This window comes from Plectrocnemia conspersa, unplaced genomic scaffold, assembly GCF_051122295.1.
Source record: "Plectrocnemia conspersa isolate PC_06_02 unplaced genomic scaffold, ASM5112229v1 ptg000014l, whole genome shotgun sequence".
In the NCBI taxonomy this organism is placed as follows: Eukaryota; Metazoa; Arthropoda; class Insecta; order Trichoptera; family Polycentropodidae; genus Plectrocnemia; species Plectrocnemia conspersa.
Genome location: NW_028277178.1, coordinates 16,926,278 through 16,943,676, shown reverse-complemented (window position 1 = coordinate 16,943,676; position 17,399 = coordinate 16,926,278). Strand labels below are relative to the sequence as shown.

The window sequence follows — 17,399 nt, the reverse complement described above, 5'->3', positions numbered from 1 at the left end:
TTTTTCCAGGAAGTAGTCTCATCTTCTGGAACAGGAACAGGGTATACCATAAATAAGTAATACATAAATAATATATAAGGAATCCAATTTTTGTGATTAAATGAATTGGACCGCAGTAGATTTAATAACAAAAAATATTTGACCTCAAATATGTTTCAATTATACAAACCGTCTGTATCGCAACGAAAAAAAACATATACCGTTCTAAAATACTTTCGTTTACTTTACTATACTAATTATATATGTAATTATTACCTTCAAGAGTTTTTAGAATATTCATAATATTTTTGTAAATTGATAATTTAATATATGGAATATAATATTTTTCATTCACAAACTATGTATTATGTCATAGATAACACAGTTTTCGTTACTTATCAATTATAATTTGGTAAGTGTGATTTTAACACCAAAAATAATAAAATAAATCATTTCATATTCATAATTTTTTATTTGAAAATCTCTCGTATACATCTAATGATTACAATACATAATAAAACTTAATTTAAAAATCAATTTAATATCCATTAGCAATGGTGTCGTGTCTGTTGTTGGATATTTCCTGGAAAATAATTAATATCACGTTCAAAATGTTTAAAAAAACATATATGTACTTACAAATAGTTCAATTTAATTAAATACAAACATTATTATATTATCATGCTTTGCGACAATGATAACAAGAACAAGCAGTTGCCGATTTCAATGTAATAATTCTTTCGCCTTCCACGCACGGTACTTTAACAATCACCTGAGAAACAAGAATTAAAGTTCACTATCATAATTCAATAATAGTTATTAATATATATGTTAACAGGATTAACTTACGTCCTCTGAATCTATGATACTACAACATTGCGCCAGAGAAGTTACTGGTTGTGACGCTTTCCCACCTGATGGAAAAGCCCAAGATTCACAATAGCCACGACAAGCATTGGTCGTTACAGAAAAGGGGGCGCATCCTGGTATGAGTAAGGTTCTGCTATGCCCTAAAAATCAGTAGATAAAATTATGATATTCAGTCTATAAAACGACTCAATCAATATCTAATTCATACCTAAGCGATGACATCCGGGCTTTTGCCATGCCTGTTTCCCGGAATGAGTTACAGTAGCTTCTCCGAGAGTTCCCGAAGCTATCAGCGCTACCAGAAACGCCGCAAGCCACGGGAACATATTTAATTTATAATTAAATATTTGATAAATAAATATATATATGTGTAAAAAATACTGTCTACAAAAGAAAGCTTTCGTCAACTGGCTGTAAGACGACAGCGAAAGCTTTTATATCGGCCCTTTTACCCTTACTTTTAATCGTTATTCAAATGTAATCACACCTTGAATTTTTCGTCGCGTTAAGCATTGCTTTCATAAAGATAATAAAAAATCGTTGACGTCAACGTCTTTGAATATGTTTAATTGTCTATTTTTGTACCACCATTGTATTGAGATCGTCTCATTATGAACGATAATTATCCACATGATAGCGCATGTCATTAATATCTAATATTTGAATATTTTGCTTAAATTAAAATTGTAATCTTTAATATAAATGAATAACTGAAATATTTTATTCTGAAGAAAGCAAAGACTAGAAATTAAATGTGACTCATTTTAAAACGCTTAAATTTTTTAATTTGATAATATTATTAAATTACTGAACATTAACCATGACCATTATTGACTGTTACTCTAAATATTATAAAGATAAAAACTGAGGTCGAATATCCGAGAAAAATGATTTCAGAATAATCTTTGCGAACCAAGAATTATTGAGTGAAAACATGATTTTTGCAGTCTTCTTGGAATTTCCTTATTGACATGTTTTCATAGACACATATGATTTTTTATTTATAATAAAAGATAAATTGTTGAGATACGTCTATCCATAATCAAAATGAGATTTTGACAAAAAAATAGCAGTAGAGGCAATAAATTTGATTAAAAAATGACGGTATTGAAAATCGTTAAAAAACAGACCACATTCAAGACATCTTACATCCCTCGTACCATTTTTAATACAATAAGAACTCTATGTACTACTTAACTATATAATTGAAAAAATATAATCTCGTATCAAATAGACAGTGGCGTAGCTAGGAGAGCGGAGAGGGGCGGACCGCCCAGGGCGGCACTTGTTTGGAGCGGCATTTTTGCGATGTAATGTGGTTCTTAAGCTGAATGCGCTAAAAAAATATATCAACGAATAGCTAAGATATAGGTTGAATATGTGCAAACAATAAACAACAATTTAACCGTTTGCCGGCCGAGCCAGATGGACCTAATGTATCGCCCTATGCCGCGTATTTTTAGATTTAAAAATAAAATATATGTCAAGTGTCAAGGTACAGAAGAATGACCTTTATGCCCCTCATAAGGGCCTCTGGATGACGTTCCCGGTGCATTTGATGTCCATTCTTGGCAGTTACAAATCTAAGTGCTAGGGTTGTCACAACGAAACAAATGTGAATTATTGTTTTGCTTTATTAGCAAAATAAAAAGCAATAAATAAATTTTGTATTAAAAAAATCAGTATTAAAAATAACGTTGATAATAATAGTAACCATGTTTATTCCACTTTAATGGGGCAGGGTCGATCAATTTCATATTACAAACCTAAAAACCGAGAGGCATCCATACGTTTCAATTTTTTTTATTCATTAGATATAAACCCAAATCAAGTTAGTCAAATTCCACATCAAAAATTAATTGTTATTTATTGGCAGTTGTTTCTTCAAATTCTATGTTTTCTTGAGCCTCAATCATGTGTTAAATTTAAATTACTCGCTAGCCAATTCTGTAATTGTGCTGCACTGATTTGAGTCGTTTCATTCCACAATTTTCCTCTTCTTTTATATTTAGCACCACTGGATTTTCTCGATCAAATTTGTTGTTTTAAAAAAATATAATTATATAAGCTAATTAATTCACTCGGAAAAAAATTAATAAAAAAATTTTTAAACAGTTTTCTAAAAATTTACCATTTATAGAAACTTCAGTCAGTCGAAACGAAACACAAAAAATCACTTTAGATTAATAAAATTTGTATATTTGTAACGAAAACTTCTGTTAGGTAGATTACCGATCAGTTAAAAGCGCCATAAAAAGTAAATTAAAAATTTCGCTTGAAAAAAAATTTAATAATGTTCTGAAAATTCACCTAAATACATATGTATGTATGTATATAGAAACTTTGGAAATCAAAACGAAACACGAAAAATACACTTCAGTTCAATATGTACACTCGTCGATACTCCTGCTACGCGAATCACCGATTAGTGAGCAGGGCCGGTATGAGAATGTTTAGCGTCCTGGGCTCTTAAAAAAACAAAGGTCATTTGGGATTTTTTTCTTGCGAGAGCTAAAAATCTCAGGGTTTTTGTTTGAGAAAAATAAATTGCTGCAGAAGCTAAAAATATGTTATTTAAAAAAATTTGTTCAAATACCATATCAGATTTTTTATTCGAGAAATCGAGAAGATTTTGATACCGTGTTAAATGTTATCAAATGGCACCCAAAATCATAGTAAATGGCTCCCCTTGGCTCGGCCCTATCAGCGTGGGCGTCAAAAGGAAGGTAAATAAAATTTGCAAACTTTTTGTTCTTAGATGTTTTGTGTGAAGGGATAGTTTTGAATTATATGTGTAGTCAAACAATTTTCGAATGAAAAATAGTGTTTTCGTTAGATTCGTGGAAAAAGAAAGTTAATTTTTTTCAATTTACTGACTTTATCAATTTAGCGCCCTTTCCATCGTTCACCTAAGGCAAGTGCCTCGATCGTTTCACCTTCGTACCGGCCCTGCTATATTGTGTTTTAAAAAAATGATTGTATTCGCAAAAGGGGTAATGTCGAACGAATTGAGCCGCGTTTGCAAATCCCATGGTCCGCGTCAGCTGTCGGTTTGCTGCTGATGGGCGGCCGCGAGGGCTGGCGCCGCTGCAGGCTTTGCTCTGCTCTCACTTTTACATCGCCGACTGAATTTCACAGGTACTATATTTATCTTCATCTGAACAAAGTTCTTTTCCTATTTTTAGGTTAGGTTGCGTTCCTGGCTGTCATCTATGTAACCTAATGTCATCCAATATTGATAATCATTAATAAAATTATAATATTTTAAAACTTATATGTAATACAATTCCAACCTATTTTTATTTCAGACATCTGCGAGAGAGACATTGTTCACATGAAAGAAATGCATACGTCTGTCGATATGGATATAATGGAATATGCCCTTCCTCGCCTTTGGACGGCATCACGCTCGAAGAATACGATTCTCACGTTCGACATTCCCATATGTATTCCGAAGAAGACGATACTTCTTGCCAATGGACGGTATACTCCGCTGCTCAAAACCTTCCGGCTGTTCTCAACGATCCGAACCGGGGGAAGAGATCTACTTTCTTCACCAACACATGGGGAGAGTGCTTCATCGAAAAAGTTGACATCCCTAACAGTCCATATTTGCCCGAGATAACTTACGCCCACTTTGAATATTATATGCGAAAAATCGGCAAAAAATATAGGAAGCACAGCAGGATAATCGCCCAGTGTCATGTCGACGTTCCGCTGAAAACTTCAAACATTCCATCTGTAGAGTACGATTTGACCGTTGTACCGACGATATTCTTCAAAAGCGACTTGTTGCTAAACGATTCGCAAACCTTCAACACCGTTTTTCCCGGCTTAGGCGAATCTTCTCAGGACAGCAGGGCCAGCTGTAGACTACTACAAGAGAAACTCAGTCATTACTTAGATATAATCGAAGTTCAAATAGCTAAACAAGTATCTCAAAAATCAGATGCATTTTTTCACGCTATGCTTTCACACGACACTATAATGGAGCAAATGAGTTCCGCAATAACGCTAGTTAAATCCCTCCGATTGAACATTAAAGATATTAAATCCGGTCTGTCCGTGAAGCCTCTCAAGCTCATTAACTTAGCGACCTTCAGAAATAACACTTCTCAAGTCCACGAAAAACTCAAGCTCATGTCCACAGTGCATCAAACGCAACCTATGATTCAACTACTGTTGAGTACTGCCGATTATGTGACTGCTTTAGATCTAATAGGTACCACGCAATCTATTCTTTCATCTGAACTCTCCGGTATACATGCCTTTAGACATTTATCTTCGCAGTTGAAAGAAATGGAGCGACTGATAGATAAAATGCTCAATACGGAGTTTCAACGGTTCGTCGCTGCAGATTTAAATAGGCCGTTGAGCGACGAAGCGCAAATTCCAGATGAGGATAAACTTATTTCGGTGATATCCGGTCTTCTGAGACAAAAGCATTTCGAGTTTATCGATAATTATAAAGAAGAAGCTATAACAACCGTTCAAGCGACAGTGAAGCAAGCTATGATTGAAGAAATATCGGGACACGATGGTGAAATATCCGTTAAAGGAACAGGCGAAAGCGGCGGATGGTACGGAGCGAACACTGTCGACGTACTGAGCCGTTTGACGCCGCGTTTAGTTACATTACTATATCGAATATTATCTTTAAGGCGTATTGTTTTACAGACGTCTCTAGCTGCTGACGTAGCTCTTCTGGACGGAGAAGATTTTTTTACTTCCGAAGAACAGCAAGTTGTCGAAACGAAGCTTCAGAATTTAATTTATGAAATTTGCGATTACTGTCTAGAAAGATGTGCTAATTTAATCAACGCGAGCGATAAAGAAAAAGGCACCAACATCACCAATGAGCAAGTCGTTAAACTCTCGACGATCGTAGAAGGTTTTACGAAGAAGTGTGAAGAAATTTGCAGTAGACCGTGTTTAATATTGAAGACTGCGCTTAAAAATCAAACTAGTCGATATATGCAGCGTTTTCATAATGAAAGAAAAAATAAACTCACCTTACTTCTCGATAACGAACGATGGAAACAGGCGGAAGTTCCGTACGAATTTCAGATGATAGTCGATCATATATCTGAAAGTGGATATTTTCCAAAAAGCAACATCGCTGAATCAGAAAATGAGAAATCTCCAGCATCTTTCTTAATAGTTAATAATGAACCTTTTACCGTAGTCGGGGTTGTTTTATTAGCTCTAAAAATGATAGGAGAGTATTGTCTGGTATGCGAAGAAGCCTCCGGCACTGCGATCATGGGTGGAAGGGCTTTAGTTGAACTATTGCGATATTTCAACTCCCGCTGTTGTCAGCTCGTCCTCGGAGCGGGCGCCTTACAAAGTGCCGGTCTTAAAACTATCACAACCACAAATCTCGGATTAGCTTCCCGTGCCTTACAATTACTAATGTGGATCTTGGTTGCCGTTCGTAGACACTTCGAAATAATCGAAATCAACGGAGCTTTGACTCAAGGTTTTGACAGTGTCGAAAAAGATTTCGGTAGACACATAAAAGAAATTGAACATAAATTGATTAGCATCGTGAGCACCCTTTTAACCGCCCAGTTGGTCATTTGGGAAGCTAGACCTCCAATTCCTTCCCAGCAATTTAGAAATATCTCTCGGCATCTTCTCAAACTACACGAAGCTTTAATCGGAGTTTTACCAGTGCCTCAACTCTGCGCCGTTTATCAAATTGTCCATCGAAATTTCAAAGATAAACTACGAGAACAGTTGATCCGGTTGAACATAGTCGGCAACGGTGGTCCCCAACACGGGGTGGTAACATCAGAATTGACGTTTTATCTTCAAACTTTAGTCACTCTTCAAGTACTTCCGGAAGAAGAATTGAATTTGAAGTTTATGGATGAAATATGGTTGAAATGAAAGTATTTTTATTTGTAAATTTTATATTTATTGTTTGTTGAGTTTTTTTTTAAATTGATTATATTATAATGAATAAAAAATTATATAAACGACTTGACTAATGTTTTTATACTAGGGACTGGTGCAAAAGTCCTAATCTAGATTACCTTATCATGAAATGTGTCCGAGTGTACGAACGGCGACAATTGGATTTTTGTTTTAAAATTACTGAAATAATTAAATCTATGAAAACATAATTTATATAGATGCATTAGTTTGTTAGTAAAACTAAAATATCGGCAGGATAGTCTGAACAAGATTCAAAACGAATAATTAGAATCCATGAGACAAATTTAAGTAAATAAATTCCTTAAATAATATTTTGAAGGTAAATATCCTGTTTAAATTTAAATCTTTCAATAACACAAAACAACAAATTTAAGTTAGAAGAAAAGAAGTAAAAATTAATTGAATTATTATTTATAAAATAAGCTATAACCAAAACTACATGATCTACCCTGCAGTTTTGTGTACACATCTAGATGAAAATGTGTAGTCATGGTGATGGTAATGTAAACAAATAACCTTAAAAATGGACGGTAATACTGAAAATGGTGAAACTATAAGGAGTATAGCCATTAAATTAATGGAAAGCAAATACAAAAGTGGTAGTAATAGTGAAAGTGGCTCGAGGGTTCTTTTTATTTTAGGAAACAAAAGTTGTGTGAGTAAATATTGTCGATCCTATCCATTAAATTGTCAAAAGCTAAATTATATTATTATGTATTTTAGGGAAAAACTACTCTAGCAAATATAATCTTAGATAAAGAAGAGACCCAGAATGAAACTCTTGGCTTAGATTATACATTTGCCAGAAAAAATGTACACGGTCATTTGAGCGATAAGAGCATATGCCACATATGGGAACTCGGTGGAGATATGTTCAAAACATTAGATATTCTGAACATTCCATTTTTGGCGCACAAGCAATCTTATATGACTATAATTCTCGTTCTGGATTTGTCACAACCAAAGACGTTATGGTTAACAATAGAAAATTTGATCAACAATTTAAAGTCTATAATTGAAAAAAATAATTACTATATCACAACATCTGGAATGGAAATAAATCAGGAAGAAACAGACCGATTTCCCTTACCGTTAGTCATAATAGGTGGAAAATATGATTTATTCAATGAATTTGGTAAGTTTTTATTACAACCTAATGATAGTGGCAGAACATAAATTATTATTTGCCTGATTATTTTAGATTCGGGAGTTAAAAAGGTCGTTTGCAAGATGTTACGTTCCATCGCTTTATTGACAGGTGCTAGTTTGTTATTTTTCTCCAAAACTGATCAAACGTTAAAGAAGAAAATGAAAGATTTCCTCAATCACGTCGGGTTCGGAACCGAACAAAAGATTAAAGGCGTCGTTCATGACTACAATAAGCCACTTTATATATCGTCCAGCGGCGATTCTTGGGAAAGCATTGGAATAAGTAAAATATCTTGGGACATTGTTAAGTCACTTTATATAACACAATTTCCACAAATACAGCAGACTGCTTCTACAGCAAGTGACCCTTCTCTTGAGGCAAATTATCGAGAACCAATGATTGATATTGTTAGATCTCAGAAAGACGAAGAACTTAAAATTATGATGGCAGATTCTGTACGAAGTTATTTCTAAAATAAATAATTAATCATGTCTATTTTGTGATTTTTTTGTACAACTATAAAATGAGATAAATAAGCTGTTCAGCATTAAAATTATTTATTTTATTCATGTAAATTTCAATACTTTTAATGCTTTATTTCAATTTTTTAAGATTAATTATTTATTTCTGGACCACTTCATATTACAAACCAGCAAATAAAGTTAGTTTTTGACACTGTTCTGATTTATTTGGAACATATCTAGCAAAACTTGTTTTATAGCCAAGATCTTTGGAGCAACTCGAGCGGGAGTTTTCCGTTCTTTTTTATACCGCTGGCATCCATGGTGTACCAACGTAAGGGTAAGCTTGTTCTTTTATTAAACATTAAAAAATATGAATATTGACTATTGAACTGTTTCACTGGTCTTTCAAGCCCGATAAAACAAAAGTTTCAAGATCGCACACAGCAATAAGACAAACTCCCGAATTCTCCTCGAGAAAAGAAGTTAAACCGCCACTAACATCATTTCTCCGAGTAGTTTTATTTTATGTAATATTATTAAAAACGGCAAATTGTATTTTTTCTAATAAACTGATGTTTTTTATTTGGTCACCAAGGTAATATATATTTTTATTTGTTGTAATTATCCTGTAAATTTTATTTAAAAAAATAAATGAATATGAAGCGGTCGTGGGGTTACGCTTCTGTTTTGTAGTTATCAGCAGTCCGGTTGACGATCTGTGATAGGACGTTTGTACAGCGAACTGTACAAAGTGGCCCTTATGAAATCGTCCGGTACGTTCTTGACACGTGTTGACTGGGATCCTTCGACAGTCGTCGATATTAAACCTCGAGCACGTGTCCTGGAGATGGTTGCTCGAACAGGAGGCGAGGTGTAGAATCCGTGTAGTCCAGTGAGTGTTGCAGTGTCAGAAGTCCTGAGTAGAATGTGTCTTGTCTCCCTGTGAGCCTTTTAGCGCCGCCTTATAATCCCGGTCGGGTGCGCAACAGTATCCCCACTCCGCGCGTTGCTTGCGGTGGCGGGGATGCGGTGTGGTTGTACAACGCCGCTTAGTTCGGGCGCGCGGCTCAGCGGGACTTCACTTTCACTTATGCTGCGTCACGGACGGTCGTCTCGGGATCCCCATAGTACTCCCCCTCTTAGCAATTTACAGTTGCGAACTTTAACCAAGAGGAGAAGCTGAGGCTCGTTCAGACTGATGTGGTCTTCGTGCGCAGCGTGGGTCGGCGCAGATGGAAGCAGAACCAGTTGGTTGATGATTGTGTGGACGTATGTACAGCGAACTGTACAAAGTGGCCTTTGCGAATCTCTCAGCTAACGGAAAAGTAGGGGTCCGGGGTCCGTTTGTCACTTGTGCATGACATTTTCCTCCGTGTGCATACTTTTACCTTAAAATATAAAGAAAATATTATCACTGTAATTAAAAACTATATTTCAAGATACTGGCTGTCCGTTGCTGTATTTTGTGTAGACTCGTCTGTCGTTGGTTGAAGTTGTTGCCGAAAATGTGAACAGTATCCCAAACGTTTCGGGAATTTCACTGTTTAGCCAAATCGTGTCTGATTAAGTTTACAGTCGAAACTTAGACAAAGAATTGGTGTTGCTGTTGGAGATGTGTCTCCAAATAGTGTGCGGAGCTGTGTATGTGGCACTCGGAGGTCCCGGCCGGCTAGGTAGTTCCCAGCCGCGTCCACAGGAAGCTCTTCGCAGTGGAGTTGCATTGCAGCGGGTCGTCGTTTAGTTTGTGGTTGAAACTGAAACGATCAGTCGGTGCTGCAATCCGTTGCTAAGTTTATAGTCGAAACTTAGACGGGCGTTGTCGTTGCTGAAGATGTGTCTCCAGACAGTGTGCGGAGCTGTGTATGTGGCACTCGGAGGTTCCGGTCGGCTAGGTAGTTCCCAGCCGCGTCCACAGGAAGCTCTTCGCAGTGGAGTTGCATTGCAGCGGGTCGTCGTTTAGTTTGTGGTTGAAACTGAAACGATCAGTCGGTGCTGCAATCCGTTGCTAAGTTTATAGTCGAAACTTAGACGGGCGTTGTCGTTGCTGGAGATGTGTCTCCAGACAGTGTGCGGAGCTGTGTATGTGGCACTCGGAGGTTCCGGTCGGCTAGGTAGTTCCCAGCCGCGTCCACAGGAAGCTCTTCGCAAGCATGTGTGATGGTCATCGTTGCTTGCGGGTTGGTTGAAACACTGGTATTGGCTGGAGAATCCATCGCGTCGGGGTCACCAATGAAGCGGTCGTGGGGTTACGCTTCTGTATTGTAGTTATCAGCAGTCCGGTTGACGATCTGTGATAGGACGTTTGTACAGCGAACTGTACAAAGTGGCCCTTATGAAATCGTCCGGTACGTTCTTGACACGTGTTGACTGGGATCCTTCGACAGTCGTCGATATTAAACCTCGAGCACGTGTCCTGGAGATGGTTGCTCGAACAGGAGGCGAGGTGTAGAATCCGTGTAGTCCAGTGAGTGTTGCAGTGTCAGAAGTCCTGAGTAGAATGTGTCTTGTCTCCCTGTGAGCCTTTTAGCGCCGCCTTATAATCCCGGTCGGGTGCGCAACAGTATCCCCACTCCGCGCGTTGCTTGCGGTGGCGGGGATGCGGTGTGGTTGTACAACGCCGCTTAGTTCGGGCGCGCGGCTCAGCGGGACTTCACTTTCACTTATGCTGCGTCACGGACGGTCGTCTCGGGATCCCCATAAATAAATAAAATATTTTCTTAAGAAAAAGCAGAGATCTTAAGCGCGCAACATAATTTCGTAAGATATTTTACTCATAAATTTCCAATCACCTAATGAAAAACGGGATAGAAAGTTTTCTAAGTCAATTTTAAAATAACTAGATATGGGGGCCAATATAGAGTTGTTATGGCCAAAACTGGTCGGCGCTGAAGTGGCATTGTTGTGACGGTTTTCGCTCTCTCGACCGGCAAGCTTGTAAGGGTTCGGACGCGTGCCGTCGCGCGTCCGCCCCATTCTTATAATGTAAACCGTCAATCTTAAATAAATATTACTGCAGCGGCTCAACCTGTGTCTCATTGCCAACCGCCATCATCACAGCCCCTAAACTAGACAATGCATTTTTAATCCTGAAAAGTTGACAAGCACTTGGGTGAAAGGTACTCTTTTTTAGAACGTGATCAGCTTCTTTCAGTCACATTCAGATAAACGTATGGGGCCTATTGAGATTTGGTGTGGCCAAAACTGGTCGGCACTTGAGTAGTATTGGCGTGACAGTTATTCTCTGCACTGGCAATCTTCCGCGCATTCGGATGCGTCGTCTCGCGTCCGCCTTATAACCATGTAAACTTCATAAATCATCAATAAAATAATACTGCAGCGGTTCAATCTGTTTATAATTGCCACCCGTCACTACCACCGTCCCTAAGCATGGTTAAAAAGTACAAAGCATGATCTCTTTATTAGATGCTACCTTTAGATTAATTCATTATCCATAATTTCAAGCTTTCTGATTTTCAAAAAGGATTTCAGGAGCATTCTGTTCCAATTCTGATTGCGTGGCTATCTTTATTTAATATATCTTCTATTTTATTTCCTCGGTCGTTTTCAATTCTATGTCTTTTTCACTATTCTGTCGTTCTGACTATTGTTCTTTCGTAGTCGTTGCATTACAAAAAAACTCGTCAGCAGTGTTATTAATTTTTCAGAAAAACTTTATAATTTTATAAATCGTATTTATAATATTATTAATTAATAATATAGTAGATATTTAAAAATTAATACTCACTAAACATAAAATACGGTGTATTTTATTTTTAATAACAATTTTCACATGCAAGTGAATTGGACCAACACCACCTAGATAGAAGGCCGGACAGCAGCGCGCGTGACGTCATTGGGTGTAGGGATACTCGGCGCGGCAAACGTACTAGAGAATCTACGCGCTTTTACGATTTCGGTATTTTTAATAGCCTTTTTAGAATAAAAATAATTCTTAAATTTAATAAAATCAAGGTTTCATTTATGATTTTTATTACTAGTTTTGAAAATTATCAGAACATTTTTTAAAAATAGGTCAATAAAAAAAATATAATTAAAACAAAGTACATTTAAGGAATGTCCGAAAATTCTAGTTTATTTGTATGTTAATGAAAAAACTTTTTCACTGTTTATTTGATAAGAGTTTACATATTCAATTACATAAAACATATAACAAATTTTAGTACATGGTCTTAACATAAATTTCATTCTTATAGTTCAAGATAATTTGTTTATAAATATAACTTTTCTCCATTTCACTTATAAAACTTGAATTTTATTTGACATATAACAGCTTTCTCTCGAATCGCTACTTCAATCTATTGTTGTTTTGATCTGGAAAAGTGAATACATTAAGTCAATCATTGCCATATTTATACATACAAATTAATATTTGAATACATATCTTTTTTGCAGCTCAGCTGATCTCTTTTAAAGTAAGTTGACATATGTCTAATTAAAATTAATTGGTATGATACAAAACAAAACCCAACATATTTACAAAATAAAAAAATCTTAAAACTAACTACCCGAGGTGAGTGTTTCTAATTTTCTCCTTTTCTTTCCATCAGAATTAATCGATATTATGTTATTTTTCTTTTTCATATAATTGTTTAAAAATATATTTGTAGATGTTTTTATTAATAGCCTTAAAATATTAAAATCGGTATGCTTCAATGATGGACAATAAAATTCCGATAGAAAGAAATCATGTTCTTCGACTGTATTTAACGTTAAACATATTACTAATTCCCTCTGAGCTTTACATTTTAAAAACTTATTTTCATGATTAGTGCTAATTAATTTGTTTATTGTAATGTAATTTAGCATAATTACATTTACTAAATCAGAGTGCGGATACAATAAACCGCCTCTATCAACATTTTTAATAAAATTGAAATTTTCTTCTAAATTAGCAAAATTTAAATGTTTGTCTAAAACTAAAAACTTTTTACAAATATCACACTTAACTCTTTTTAGTACTACTCTTGCACAATAGCCTGCTAAATATGTAAATATAGGTAACTGTGGTTGAATCATATTAAAATCCTCTTCAGTATAAATTAAATCGAAGTCTGTTGTTTCTGACATAAAATTAGTTGATTCTACGTTAGGTTCATTATCAATTTCTATACTATTTTCTAAATTAATATTTCCAAATTTTTCAGACGTTAACGTTAATGGCAATAAATTTTGGATTCTAATTTTGGATTCAACTTCAAACACTTGTCTTATTGTAATTAAATATTGAGAACCTGCCATCGTCCTATATTTACCAAAACGGGCTTCAAGATTGTCTGTCTGAATTTTGCCTGGAAGCAAATACTTGAAATTTAATTCTGCCTTGCAATATTCACTTAATTGTAAAAGCCCGTGTGTCGTGTGGGAAATTGCATCGTGCGTTTCTCTGGTTAGTTTATTACATTTTACATTTAATCCTTTCCAAAAATCTAACCATATTAGAAATTTTTCTAAAAATTTTGAATTTTCTTCGGCAGGTACGAGAGGATTTTGAAGAGGATTTCTAAATCTGTCACCTTTGTGCAGTGTTTTTACATTTACTATTTCCCACCAAGTTTTTATTAATCTAATAAATTCAGCAGTAGATCGGTGGTTAGATAAATTATGCTGCTGACCTATTTCTAACAGTCCCTGTATAACATTGTCGTTAAATATATTTAATACTAATTTTACATTTTGTTTTTCAAAGCAACTAGGTGAGAGAGATTTTAAATTTAATGTGTGAGCATATTTGACAAGTTGATTATTTTCCATTTGATACAATTTTTTCACATTTAAAAAGGAAGCTACAGATAAAGTATCATCGTTTACATTTTCAAAAGATGGAAACTTAATCGACTGATCGGTATCTTTCTGATTAATCCAATTATTTCGTATACATTTCAATACGTGAACAGAATCTAAAATATAAAACAAAGGTGCATTATCTTTGCAAGGATGTTTGTAAACTATACTGACTTGAGGAGGTGAAGCAAAATAAGACATCGCTTTACGATTTATAGAATTATTGTCACTTACGACACAGACTACATTAAATCCTATATTCTGTAGACCGACTACAATTCTCTTAATGAAGTTAAATAATTCCATTGCTTTCATCGTTTTTACAGGTAAAATATGCACAACTTCTTTAAACGAAGAAAGCAAACTTTGTAACATAAATACATGAGCAGATTTAGCTGCTTCTTCAGTGTTATAAGCCATACCTACAATATTTCCCCCTTTATAATCAAAATATGGCTTAATATAAATTTCGTCAATCATTAAACTAACAACTTTATCACTATCTTTTAAAAAATGAAACTTTTGTTTAATATAAGTTAAAAAATTTGCCTCATTTTGTTCAATCTGAGGATCGGTATTATATTTTAAACAAATTTTATGAACTGTAGTCGGATGAGGTAAAATCATATAATCAAAGCTTCTGATGTATCTATATGCGTGGGGAGATATTGAGAACAAAATGCTACAAAATATTACAAAATCAGGTGAATATCTATAACGATTTTTTTTACAATTGAAAAGTTTTACTTGCTCACTTAAAAAATCGATATATTTCCTCTTATCTTCATCTATTAATGTACGAGTCGATGCTAACGTATCGAGGATCAATTGAATATTGTCATCGACGGAACTCTCGTTTACATTTTGGTGAGAAGATTTAAAAGTATTTAATGTTTCAATTACATCATTAATATTTTGAAACGCTAATGGGATTTGTTTATTATTTAAGCGAGTTAGTTGGGTTTTGTTTTTATATAATGTTAATTTTAAGTCTTGGCTAAATACGGCAGAGAGCGTAATGACGGGGGCTGGAACGTCTTCTATTAAAATAAATTTTACCAGGCCGTTTTTCTTGACTATGGTCCACTCCTCGTCGACATTATGGCTATCTAGACAAACAATAAATTGATTAAAATTGGAAAATACTCTATTACTATCATATTTAGCTTTGGAACGATAGCTGTTGGCAATTGCAGCTTCTATATTGGAATTGTCGATACGCGTGCGTCTCTCTTCTGCACTCTCTCTGGTCGAAGTAGAAGCAGATAGATAATCTGGACAATTGGGTAGCTTCGTCGGAACTGCTGATTCTTTCAATGCTTTTTTGTCCAAGGGAACGCTCAGATGACGTCCGGTTCTTTCGTCATAATATTCACTATTTCGTCTGAAATCCGTTTCGGTAAAGTGGCGCTCGCATACCTATGTTATGTTATGATCCATTATATTGTAGGTTAGGTGTGTGTATCGATCATCATATTATATGTGTAAAAACAATACGTACCCTAGAATGTCGAGTAGGAGCAAAATGTGCTCGATGAATCGCCCGGATCCATTTGTTTTTAGTCGCTTCATCTCGAGGAAATTTGTAGACGCTGACTTTGGGGCCGTTCTTGTAGTTTCCGTTGCAATTTGGGACACAACACGTATAAACCATGGTTGCAAATACACCAAATAACACTGAATAACACACGACGACACGGATAAATGGTTAACTGCGATATTTAACCGATTTTTGGTAAATAAACACGCGCACGTGAATCTGACGCGTCGCGCGCCAACGGACGGTTTAGTTCTGGCCGCCGCCGACCGTCGCGCTCTATACCGTTGGACCGTGACGTCACGGCTATGGGAAAATCCTACGCGACGGCCTTATAATACAGAATGGTGTTGATTGGACGCGACTGAGCTAACGCAAACAAACCCATCAACGACAAACTGCTGAGCTTGGCGGAAGGTGGTACATTATTTTTGGTGGATGCTATTGTTTTGCAGCATTTTTGGACATTACACAGGTTTTAGATAAGATTTTTATTTTATATAATAAACCCTCATTTACCTCGAGAGCTTATTATATCAAATAAAAATGAGCTTGCCACATCATAAATCTACAATAGGTAATTTTTGGTAAAACATGATGAAGAAAAAACATCACATTTTCCTATAAATTTAAGTGTTCTTCAGGTAAGTATGCTTGGGCAGGTGTTATACCTGCTGTACACTGCAGATCTCCCAAAGATGAAAATTACTATGGTAACCACCTTTAGTGATGACAAGGCGATATTAGAATCACATGACGACCCAACCATCGCTTCTAGTATGCGGTTAAAATTAAAATTAAAATTAAAATTAGTATGAAGCTTAAAAGCAAATGAATCCAAGTCAGTACATGTAACGTTTACTATGAGAAGAAAAACATGTCCACCAGTGTATCTCAATAAAAACAAATTGCCAAATTATTTATATACAGAGTAATACTGAAGCCATTCTGGACTTACGGTATAGAGTTGTGGGAAACCGCCAGCAGCTCAAGTATTTTTAACATAGAGAATAACTATAGACACACCATGGTATGTGCCTAATGATATCATACGAGAAGATCTCGGCATAAACTCGGTAAAGAGTAAAATTCGTAGATATCACGATAAATATTTCAATACTTTGGAGAATCGTCCTAATCAGCTAGCTGCAAGACTTGCCAAACCATGGAACTATAATAAAAGATTGAAACGTACACAACAAATGGATCTTGCAACAAGATTTGAAAAGTAGCATAATAAATTTGGTAACTAAATTTGATACGGGAAGTAGCTAGTGAGCATCCTCTCTCACGAGCCAATTCAGTCCACGCTAGAGACAGATTGCAGATAAAGAGAAACAACTAGAACTCGATATTTTTATCATTTACACCGCGGATAGCTTCTGTAAAAGTCATTAAGATAATTTATAGTACTCATCGGACACCTAAGGATGTCATAAACCTTTGGGCCTAATAATATGGTTATTTAATATAATTTAAGGCTATATAGCATTAATATTAATATATTATATTTAAAAAAAAATATATCATAAATTTGATATGCACTGCCTATAATTTATATTGTTTCTAACGTGTTAAGTTATTAACAGGGACTATAGCCCCTCCTCCCCTCAGAATTAATGATCGACGTGTTTTTCCATATATATTTCCATTCAGA

The 17,399-nt window shown here is 35.5% G+C and overlaps 3 protein-coding genes and 1 long non-coding RNA gene across 4 annotated transcripts; 2 read left to right on the top strand and 2 right to left on the bottom strand.

The window, feature by feature from the left end:
- Positions 1–437: 437 nt before the first annotated feature.
- Positions 438–1,849, bottom strand: Gpa2 (Glycoprotein hormone alpha 2). Its single transcript, XM_088203210.1, has 4 exons — positions 1,058–1,849; positions 829–989; positions 647–751; positions 438–562 (listed from the first exon to the last, which is right to left on the bottom strand). The coding sequence occupies exons 1-3, from the start codon at positions 1,173–1,175 to the stop codon at positions 659–661; spliced, it is 372 nt and encodes a 123-aa protein (XP_088059336.1). The 5' UTR covers positions 1,176–1,849; the 3' UTR covers positions 438–562; positions 647–658.
- Positions 1,850–3,864: 2,015 nt separating this feature from the next.
- On the top strand, positions 3,865–6,838 carry scat (VPS54 subunit of GARP complex scat). Its single transcript, XM_088203203.1, has 2 exons — positions 3,865–3,987; positions 4,158–6,838. The coding sequence occupies exons 1-2, from the start codon at positions 3,911–3,913 to the stop codon at positions 6,739–6,741; spliced, it is 2,661 nt and encodes an 886-aa protein (XP_088059329.1). The 5' UTR covers positions 3,865–3,910; the 3' UTR covers positions 6,742–6,838.
- Positions 6,839–7,272: 434 nt separating this feature from the next.
- On the top strand, positions 7,273–9,002 carry LOC148226376 (cytoplasmic dynein 2 light intermediate chain 1). Its single transcript, XM_088203685.1, has 4 exons — positions 7,273–7,444; positions 7,513–7,924; positions 7,991–8,740; positions 8,814–9,002. The coding sequence occupies exons 1-3, from the start codon at positions 7,313–7,315 to the stop codon at positions 8,410–8,412; spliced, it is 966 nt and encodes a 321-aa protein (XP_088059811.1). The 5' UTR covers positions 7,273–7,312; the 3' UTR covers positions 8,413–8,740; positions 8,814–9,002.
- Positions 9,003–12,469: 3,467 nt separating this feature from the next.
- LOC148226375 (uncharacterized) lies at positions 12,470–16,095 on the bottom strand. The gene is made up of 2 exons (XR_015812284.1): positions 15,707–16,095; positions 12,470–15,624 (listed from the first exon to the last, which is right to left on the bottom strand). It is a non-coding gene; the product is annotated as an uncharacterized LOC148226375 (long non-coding RNA).
- Positions 16,096–17,399: the final 1,304 nt, after the last annotated feature.